General features: G+C 43.3%; 1 protein-coding gene across 1 annotated transcript in view; it reads right to left on the bottom strand.

Annotated features, from left to right (window-relative positions):
* STYX (serine/threonine/tyrosine interacting protein) overlaps positions 1-10,916 on the bottom strand; it is a 53,964-nt gene extending 43,048 nt beyond the window's left edge. The window contains exon 1 of the mRNA XM_025392328.1: positions 10,552-10,916. Within this exon, the coding sequence (XP_025248113.1) occupies positions 10,552-10,608 (57 nt within the window). The 5' untranslated portion in view covers positions 10,609-10,916. The remainder of the gene's footprint in view (positions 1-10,551) is intronic.
* Between the last annotated feature and the right edge of the window lie 171 nt (positions 10,917-11,087).

The following is an 11,087-nucleotide window of genomic DNA, read 5'->3' as shown; positions in this document are numbered from 1 at the left end:
ACGCCCGGCTAGTTTTTTTTTTGTATTTTTAGTAGAGACGGGGTTTCACCATGGTAGCCAGGATGGTCTCGATCCTGACCTCGTGATCCACCCGCCTCGGCCTCCCAAAGTGCTGGGATTACAGGCTTGAGCCACCGCGCCCGGCAAAAATAACTGTTAATTAAGAATATGTGCTCAGAAAAATATCTTTCAAGAAAAAAAGTTAAGATGTTCTTTGAAGAAAGGATACTATCATTGTCTATTTTAGTCATAGAGAACCTAAGTAACTTGATTTTGGGTCCACATAGTCTGAATCCAGAGTTCATTCTCTTAATCAATACACTACACAGTCTTTCAATGTAAGAATGAACTTTACGGCAAACATATGGTTACAATTAAACAAATATTGGCTGCATAAAATAATGATTAATTTATGGATATTAACACAATAGAAATAAAGCATGTAATTTCTAAGCCAGCAATAAGGGAAACATAATTGTTTTGTTTTTTTTTTGTTTTTGTTTTTTTTTTGAGACGGAGTCTTGCTCTGTCGCCCAGGCTGGAGTGCTGTGGCCGGATCTCAGCTCACTGCAAGCTCCGCCTCCCGGGTTCCCGCCATTCTCCTGCCTCAGCCTCCCGAGTAGCTGGGACTACAGGCGCCCGCCACCTCGCCCGGCTATTTTTTTGTATTTTTTAGTAGAGACGGGGTTTCACTGTGTTAGCCAGGATGGTCTCGATCTCCTGACCTCGTGATCCGCCCGTCTCGGCCTCCCAAAGTGCTGGGATTACAGGCTTGAGCCACCGCGCCCGGCGGGAAACATAATTGTTTACTAGATTTTTTTTTTTTTTTTTTTTTTTTTTTTGAGACAGAGTCTTGCTCTGTCACCCAGGCTGGAGTGCAGTGCAGTGGCACGATCTTGGTTCACTGCAACCTCTGCCTCTGGGGTTCAAGCAATTCCCCGCCTCACCCTCCCGAGTAGCTGGGATTACAAGCGCCTGGGTAATTTTTGTGTTTTTAGTAGAGATGGGGTTTCACCATCTTAGCCATGCTGGTCTTGAACTCCTGACCTCATGGTCCACCTGCCTCGGCCTCCCAAAGTGCTGGGATTACAGGCGTGAGCCACCGCGCCCAGCTCAGATTCCTTAACTTACTAATGTGTTATGGTAATCTTTTTATACATAAGTCTTTTTGCCAGGTATGGTATCTTACACCTGTAATCCCAGCCCTTTGGAAGGCTGGGGCAGGAGGATGGCTTGATCCCAGGAGTTCAAAACCAGCCTGGGCAACATAGGGAGATCTTATCTCTACAAAAATTTAAAAATTAGCCAGGTGCAGTGGTGGTGCATGACTGAGGTCCTAGCTACTTGGGAGGCTGAGGCAGGAAGATCACTTGGGCTTGGGAGGTTGAGGCTGCAGTAAGTCACGATGGTGCCACTGCACTCCAGCCTGGGCAACAAAGACAGACCCTATCTCAAGGGGGGAAAAAAAAAAAAGGAAATGAAACAAGGAAAAAGAAAAGAGTTTTTAAAGACTTTAGGCCAAAGACTCTTTTTAGTCATGGTACTCCTAATGATAAGCACAGTGCCTGACACAGAATAAGCACAAACTAGATGCATTTCAGAGATCTACTGCACTAAATGCTATTGACTTTGTTTTTCTTTTTAAAAGATTCCTAAGTAGTCTAACAGCCAGCCTTATCTTCCTGAAGCAACTTGTCAGAGCTGTGAAAAAGAAGAAAATCAATTAAAGAAAGGTATACTTTTGAATTTACCTGAAGTGAAATCACTAAATTTTGTATAATTAAAGAAAAAAAACCAGGGTAACACATATCAAGGAATAGTGTACATATATTCCAGGAAATACTTGTGTAAGGGAGGGAAGACTTTCCCTCTACCGACAGGATTCAGTAACAGTGTATTAAATAAACTAAATGGAGAAAAGGTATATAAATTTATTATGCGTATGGGAGTATCACAGGAAAAAAAGTGTACAAAAAAGTGACATTTTTAAAACGTGTATACCAAAAAAAAAAAAAGCCAGTGATATTTAAAACCAGTCTATGAAATAAACTAAAAGGAGAAAAGGAAAAGGTATAGAAATTTATTATGTACATGGGGTATCACAGGAAAGAAAAGTATATACCAAAAAAAAAAAAAAAAAAAACAGTGATATTTAGGAGCCTATATACCCTTTCTATAGGATGGGGGTAGGGGTATATAGGCAATTTCGTATCACCACCAATGATCTATTTTAAGCTACTATAATTCTGGAGAAAGACAAATGGGCCCTCAGAATAATAACAGATGATACTTTGTGACAGTTTGGGTGTGGTGCTGACTTTTACTCTCCTCTCCAGTAATAAGAATTAATCTTCCCTGGTTGATGAAACTCCCTAGGAGCAAACTGAGCTTCTTTTGGATGATCTGTCCTTAGGTAGATAATAGGAGTTCAGAGAAAGGCTTTCTCCCCATTTGCTACTTTGCAAGTGTTTCCAACTTAAAGTAATCAATCTACCAAGGTGTCATATTTTGCAGTGGCATTTCCTCAACACTTTCATTTGGCAACACGCCAAAAGACACTCAAAACTACTGAAGTATCAATTTTATCAAAAAATTTCTTTAGGGAGAAACAGTACTTTCACTGGTTACTAATTTAAACAATTTTTATATTAAAACAAACAGGTACATATGGGGTAGAATGCAAAATTTACCTGAACCTTTTAGCAAAACAAGAGGCTTCAAATAAATTTTGAGCTTTCCATAAGGTTATATGTAATACAACATGAAAGACTCTCTTGATATATATACAAGGAAGATATTATCAGAGGGAAAAGCAAGCTGTATACTAGGAGGGAATGAAAATATTCCTAGTCACAGGACAGATAAGAAGCCTTCTTCAGAGAACATAAGTAATTACTGCAATAGGTATGGATCCATTGAAACCTAGAAAGCTTTTTCTCACAGAAAAGTTCATTTGGAACTATTCCTGGTGTTATCATCAGATGCTGATCTCAGAATCCACCTTCTTCGCTGCCCTAACCCAGATTACTACCTACAGAACAAACCTTAAACCTGCCTGTCGGCCAGGCACTGTGGCTCACGTCTGTAATCCCAGTACTTTGGGAGGCCGAGGCGGGCAGATCACGGGATCAGGAGATCGAGACCATCCTGGCTAACTCGGTGACACCCCGTCTCTACTAAAAATACAAAAAATTAGCTGGGCATGGTGGTGGGCGCCTGTAGTCCCAGCTACTAGGGAGGCTGAGGCAGGAGAATGGCGTGAACCCGGGAGGCAGAGCCTGCAGTTAGCCGAAATCTTGCCACTGCACTCCAGCCTGGGCGACAGAAGAAAAAGAGTCTCTTTCTTGAGACTCTCTGTCTCAAGAAAAAAAACAAACAAACAAACAAACAAAAAAACCCTGCCTGTCTATGGATCCTACTAATCAAGATTTTAAGTCTGAATGCTCATAGTCTTCTTCTACCACATATCCATCTGTCTGAACACGTGTCTAATAACCAAGTCTTACCACTATCACACTTAATTCTTAATCTCAGCCTACCCACACTACTCCTGAAATCTATCATTTTAGAAACCGTGGTATTAATGGAAGCATCTTCGTATCACCACCAATGATCTATTTTAAGCTACTATTGTAATTAATTAGTACAATCAATTCCCCAAACCTTATGAGTAGCCAAGCACTTCAACCACATTTACCAAACCAAGGCAAGCCAGATAAACCAAAATAACCCTCTATTGTGAAACACACCATGATTCTGAGAGAAATTAATTCACAAGTGAAAATCTTTCAATCAACATGCGCTAAAAGGTACCACATGTTAAAACATCCTTCAGAGTTATCTTCTTCCTTCCCATAAAAATGATCTATAAAACTGCATTTGGATAGGAAAAAAAGTTACAAAAATGTCCAAAGACCCTCAAATAAACACATCAGTGAAGGATATAGACTGTAACCATTAGATAAAATAAAAAATTCTTATATGGATTGAAATATGAAATATGAACTTTTACAAATACAGTAGTCCCCCTTTATCCACAGGTGATATGTTCACATGTTTGAGGATAGTGCCGAATCCTATATACACAATACTAAAATAGAATACAAATTTTACATAGGCTGGAGGTGGGGGGCAACAGTTTGGGGGAGAAAAAAATCATCAGAATACTAGACTTACACTGGGACATTCCACAAAACAGAAAAGTTAGTATTGCAGTTTCTCTGCTACAAAAAATAGGTAAACCCCTCCAAAGTCCTTTTCCTTTAATTCCCACACCAAGCTTGATCTTTGCTTAAACCAAAGGAGAAAACAAAATGTTTCATTCAAATAAAAAGAGAGGGTGGGCAGGGACTGCAGGGGCAGAAGAGCACTCGAGTAAGATATTTTCTAAACCAGCAATTTTTAAACCTGACTGCACATTAGAACCATCTAGCTTCATTCAGACAAATTAAACTGTAATAGGTGCTGGTAAGGTCCAGGCATCAGTATTTTTAAAAAATTCCTTACTCTACAGTAAGGAAGGGTTAAAAAGCACCATTCTAAATAAAGGAGCTAGAAAAGGAATCCTCAGCCAGGTATGTTAAGTAATTCCTATCTTTGATCCTGTACTATGGGATCCACAAGAAAAATGGAAAGAGAAACATGGAAAGTTGCCAAACTGCAATGTAAATAAATATTTCATTTTCTATCAGAAGAGAAGATAAAACATTAACTTTTAAATTATAAAACCTACTGCCCCAGCTACAATCAATTTGCTTAAAAAATGGTACTATCAGCTGCTCCTTCTTCCTAATATCTAAGTTCTCTTATGAAAGGTTCAGTCTAAATGGAAAATAGACAATGACCAAAAATTGTAAGTGTTGCAAAGGTAAGTATTATTAAAGTACCAAGTGCTATAGTACCTGGGAAAGTGAACCAGTCTAGGGGATGAAGAAAGGAGTTGGAGCAACTAGCAAACAGGAAAAGCTTTTCTGAAGAAATGTTGCCTAAAGTGGGATTTAACCCAAGGGTAAGCAGTTAATTAGGTGAGGGTAAGGAAGGTACTGGAGCCAAGGCAGGGGAAAACAGCAAATATAAAGGTGGGGGTGGGGGGGGGGGGTGGGGAAGGGAATTAAAGCATTCCAGGAACTGAGAAAAGATAAATATGGCTAGGGCTTACACAGAAGGGAGCAAGAGTAGTAGCTCATAATGAGGTTAGAGAGGTATGCAGATGCCAAACCATACAGGACCTTGGAAATAATGTCAAGGGTTTAAACTTCATCTTCAAAACAATGGAAAATCATGAAAAAGTTTTAAACAAAAAAAGTAACAATCTTTCTGCAAACTGACTAAATTTTTGTTAGCACTGTCCTATACAAAGAATACCAATATTTCAAGAAACATGAAAATAATATTCTTGTAGAGGTGACAGAATCATCAAGCTATCACAGCTTGATCACATTAACATTAAAAGCATTCACTGAACTCTCTGCTTGAATTCCATTGTTATTAAATTTGGTTTATAATTTGGCTTTCCAGGTAGTGCTCCCTATGTCAAAGAAATAATGCTGGCTGATCACTCTAACTACTTAAGACCATTTGACACTTTGCATTATCTCACTGGAGAATAGAAAATTAACAGCATTTATTAGTCAGTTTATTATGAAAAACTATACGCTCCTATTTAATAGTTTATTTATGTGGCCTCTATGTATACTTTAATCAGCCCCGAAAGTACCCTCTACCTGTGGAAATGTTCCTATGGCTTTGGTGGGAGGGCTACGAACAACAAACTTCACTCCTCTAGTCAAGGAATTAGGGATATGACCTAGATTGGGCCCCTCGTATCTGCCCTTTCCTGGCTACAGTGACTGATCCAAAGTGTGGGAACATGACCTAAATGAGGCCATTCCTCTAGATTTCAAATACAGAAGCTGGAAGTGCTCAGTTTTATTCCTCAATAACCAAACTCATAAAGGTGTGACCCCAGAGCAGCTGATGGCCAAGTTTCACATCTTGGAGAAGCCGGAAAGAAAGCAGAGACTCTGAGAGAAAGTTGAGGTAAGAACTCATGAGAGGCAAAGGCAGTTCTGATGCTTTATAATACCTGGGTCTAGTCAAATCCTTGAAACTAGCTACACCACTACCTTTCTGGATTTAACTACCTTTTTTTTTTTTTTTTTTTTGAGATGGAGTCTCGCTCTGTCTTCCACACTGGAGTGCAGTTGCGAGATCTTGACTAACTGCAAACTCCGCCTCCCGGGTTCACACCATTCTCCTGCCTCAGCCTCCGGAGTAGCTGGGACTACAGGCACCCGCCACCACGTCCGGCCAATTTTTTTTTTTTAATTTTTTTTTTTTTTTTTTTTTTTTTTAGTAGAGACGGGGTTTCACCATGTTAGCCAGGATGGTCTTGATCTTCTGACCTCGTGATCTGCCCGCCTCGGCCTCCCAAAGTGCTGGGATTACAGGCGTGAGCCCGGCCCCATTTAATTACTTCTTCTTTTTCTTGCTTAAGTTCGTTTTTGTTGCTTGCAACCAAAAGATACCAAACATGCAATATTATGAAATATGGAATGAATTGGCTTTCAGCAGACAATACTTGCATCATTATCCACTAGCTTTAAGCATTACCTCTGTCCCTGTGATGCAATATGAAATACATGATCTTTCTCTCCAGTTCCTGTCATAGTCCTAAAACTCTCGGAATTTTCTAATAGGAGTGTCTTTGGTTACTTATGAGCCACTATTTATGATCAAACCTGATTATGCTAATGAAGTGATTTAGGGTGGGGCCAGTCACCAGAAAGACCATGTGACTAGAGGGTTGCACTCTCAGCCTCACACACACACACCTCTATGGGAGGGGCTGGAGATGAAGTTCTATAAAAACCGTTGATAAGATTTGTTGAGCTTCTGGATGGAAACACTGGAGGTGCTAGTGAGGCAAGTAGGAGGCAGGGAATCTAAGGCTGTTTCACTCTGACTTCCCAGAACTAAATTGAAAGGAAAAACCCTAACTTTCCACGCCTAAGTAACAAAAGGACCAGAGGCTACTCCTGTTGCAACCACCTCCCACCTTTTCTGCACAGTAGATGGGAAATCGGCTGTCCTCTACAAATCAAGACTGATTGCCGGTGGAATCTTCGTTTGCAACTTTGTAACTTCACTCTAGCCACTGAATGGTTGCTGTCCACAACCAAGCCGACTGAGGGGAGGTGGGGGGTTTGGCAACCAATCAGGCCAACTGCAAGCCACCTCTTCATTTACATGAGGTGAGCTTGGAGTGGCCAATCGGAAACTTCTAGGGGGTATTTGGACCCAAGAACATTCTGTAAAGCGTGGGGCTGCTAGGGCGGCTGCCACACTGTGGAGTGTACTTTTGTTTTCAATAAATCCCTGCTTTTGTTCTTTTGTTGCTTCATTCTGTCTTTGCTTTGCTGGGAGTTTTGTCCAATTCTTTGTTCAAAACGCCAAGCACCTGGACAACTTGCAATCACGGCTCTTCACTGGTGATACTGGGGATGGTGTTGTGCCCCTTCCCCCATACCTTGCCCTATTCATCTCTTCCTTCTGTCTGTTCACTGGATCTTTTGTAATATCCTTTATAATAAACCCGTAAATGTACTTCCTTGAGTCCTGTAAACCACTCTAGCAAGTTAACTGAACCAAGGAGGGAGTAACGGGAACCCTGATTTCCAGTCAGTCAGGAGTGTATAGGTGACAACCTACTACTTGTGGTTACCATCTGAGGTTGGGGGCACCCTTGTGGGACTGAGCCATTAACCTGTGGGATCTGACTAACTTCAGGTACATACGTGACAGAATTGAATTATGGGACATTCAGTTCATGCCTGCTGGAAAACTGCTTGGTATGGAAAAATCCCCACACATCTGGCAGCACAGAAAAAGAGTATGTTTTCAACAGTCGCACACAGAAAAGACAGGTATATTCCCACCAAGAATTTATCAGTTTTGCAGGAATAAGACATACATAATGATATATACAGTACCAGATTAAATGCAAAGTCTGGGAAAATTTTAAACTAGAATTTTTAAGATTAGGTCAGGGAAGAATTGAAGTGTATTAAAAAGAACAATAAATTAGGAGGCCAAGGTCCTCCTGGTGTTTTGTGCTATTGTGTTGTTAATTTGGCACATCACTTATTTTCAGTAAGGTACAATTTCTTCACCTGGAATGTGGGACTCCTCTACATTATTTGTAAGGTTGCTTGCAGTTAAGTGCTGAAATTACTGTACCATTTTGAGGATATAAAAGTATACTCCTTCACGGTAGCTCAAGCCTGTAATCCCAGCCCTTTGGGAGGCTGAGGTAGGCGGATCACTTGAGGTCAGGTGTTTGAGACTAGTATGGCCAACATGGTGAAACCTCGTCTCTACTAAAAATACAAAAATTAAACAGGCGTGGTGGCAGGCACCTGTAATCCCAGCTACTCAGGGAGCTGAGGCAGGAGAATCTTTTGAACCGGGGAGGCGGAGGTTGCAGTGAGCGGAAATCGCGCCACTGCATTCCAGCCTAGGCAACAAGAGCGAAACTCCGTCTCAATAAATAAATAAATAAACAAACAAATAAATAAAAGCATACTCTTCATTCACATTATTGCATGTTAAGTATAAATTCATTTTTATAACTAGCCTAAATATGACCTCTTTTTTTCTTATTTAAGAGTATAATTGGCCGGGCACGGTGGCTCACGCCTGTAATCCCAGCACTTTGGGAGGCCAAGGCGGGCGGATCACAAGGTCAGGAGTTTGAGACCATCCTGGCCAACACGGCGAAACCCCGTCTCTACTAAAAATACAAAAAAAATTAGCCAGGCGTGGTAGCGGGTGCCTGTAGTCCCAGCTACTCGGGAGGCTGAGACAGGAGAACTGCTTGCTTGAACCAGGACCCGAGGGGGAGGCTGCGGTGGGCCGAGATAGCGCCATTGCACTCCAGCCTGGGGCAACAAGAGTGAAACTCTGTCTCAAAAAAAGAAAAAAATAAAAAAAATTAAAAAAAAATAAAGAGTATAGTTTTGGGCCAGGTGCGGTGGCTCACACCTGTAATCCTAACACTTTGGGAGGACAAGGCGGGAGGATCTTGAGGCCAAGAGTTCAAGACCAGCCTAAGGAACAACCCTATCGCTACAAAAAAATAAAATAAAAATAAGCCAGGTGTGGTTCCAGCTACTCGAGAGGCTGAGGTCAAAGGATGGCTTGAGCACGGGAGTTCGAGACTGCAGTGAACTGAGATCGCACCACTGCACTCCATTTTGCAATGGTGATACCCAGTCACAAAGTCTCTACTCTTAAAACAAATGTAATTGTCAAGCATCAATACCACAAGAGCACCCTCCAAACAAAAATGTGAACCTAGGCCGGGCGCGGTGGCTCACACCTGCAATCCCAGCACTTTGGGAAACCGAGGCGGGCGGATCACAAGGTCCAGAGATCGAGACCGCCCTGGCCAAAATGGTGAAACCCGTCTCCCCTAAAAATACAAAAATTAGCTGGGCGTGGTGGTGCGCGCCTGTAGTTCCAGCTACTCGGGAGGCTGAGGCAAGAGAATCGCTTGAACCCGGAAGGCGGAGGTTGCAGTGAACCGACATCGCACCACATAGCACTCCAGCCTGGTGACAGAGCAAGACTCCGTCTCAAGAAAAAAAAGAACCTCAAATGAAGATACTCAATAGAATAAATATTCGGAATAAACTGAATGGTCTCCTAAAAATAGGGCTTTATTTTTCCCAACTACTTTAAAGGTATTTTTAACTAGCGATGTTACATTTTCTTTCTTAATCCTACTAAAGCATAGCTGAGTATCTTCGTCTTGTTAATTTAGCCTCCAGAAAATTCTAATTTAGTAGTCTGCAATGCCGTTAAACGTTAAACTAGCAACAGATGAAAAATAAAATCCGAATAGAAACAGCAGGCAGGGATGTAAGGTGGAGTAAAAATAGCCACGAATTAGAAACCAGGAGAAAAGGTATATAGAATTTTACTTTCAATATTAATTTTCCTCCAAAGGTCGAGATTTCCGATTAAGAGTTATCAGATTCAGATGAGCTAGCTTTGAGACACTTTATTGTGCGGGTCATAGCTTTGTCTAAAAATAAAAAACTTTGGGAAACTTTTCGAAGGCGCGCTTCCAAACTTCAGGCGCCGAGTCTACTCCGCATGTGGGGCCATGTGTCCCACAAGTGAATCGTTTACACCACAGACATTCCTCAAAAGGAGATTAAAACCAACTTTGCTTTCAAGTTACTTTGACAATAAAAGAGGAACCTTACTCCAGGTCAGTCCTGGATGCCAACCAAGCCTAGGGACTCAGGGATTGCTTTTCCTCTTCTCAAATGTAAGTACACCAAACGCTGTCCCTCCGCGGGGTCTGGAAAGGACGAGAAACTCAGTCGGGATTGGAGCCGACTGCTCGGCCTCAGAGGTCCCGGGACGCCCTCAGGAGGCAGGGCGCCCGCGCAGGTGGGGGCTAAGACGGTTGGGGACTGGGATCGCCCCTCGGCCGGAGCCACAGGGAGAGGCCTGTGCATGGCAGCCACGGGGCCGACTCACCTCTGCGTCTTCCTTGCACTGTGGAAGGGAAGGGAACTCCAGCTTCATGTCCTCCATGGTGCTGGCCCGCGGGCTGGTGGGTGGGGTGGGAGAGTGTTACACAGCCGGCCGACCCTTGGGCTGGCTGCGGCGGCGGAAGGAAGGAGGGCCGGCGGAGCGGAGGGCTCACAGGCGGGCGGCGGGCTTAAACTAACACGCAGACTAGAGGGTCCCAGTGACTCCAGCGGCGGCGGCGGCGAAGACGGATAAGAGGAGGGTCGGGCGTCTTACACCCGGCCGCCATGCCGCTGCCGTCTCCCTCCCCTAAAGTCTCCGCAACCCTCAGGCCGCCCAGGATCCAGCACGGGGACCAGCCCGACAACCGTCTCGCCGCCTCCCTCCCGCCCCCTCCACCCGCGCCGCCTCAGCCAATCCCAGCCCACGTTCGCCTTCTGCCCGCCCTCCGCCGCCGCCAGGTGTCAGCGCGCCACCACCCCTGCTCCGCCCCTTCGCTAGAGCGCAGACGCCGGGGGGTGGGGGGGCGGAGCCTCGGTTGC

This window comes from Theropithecus gelada, chromosome 7b (assembly GCF_003255815.1).
Source record: "Theropithecus gelada isolate Dixy chromosome 7b, Tgel_1.0, whole genome shotgun sequence".
Classification (NCBI taxonomy): Eukaryota; Metazoa; Chordata; class Mammalia; order Primates; family Cercopithecidae; genus Theropithecus; species Theropithecus gelada.
This window is presented reverse-complemented; position numbering and strand designations above follow the sequence as displayed.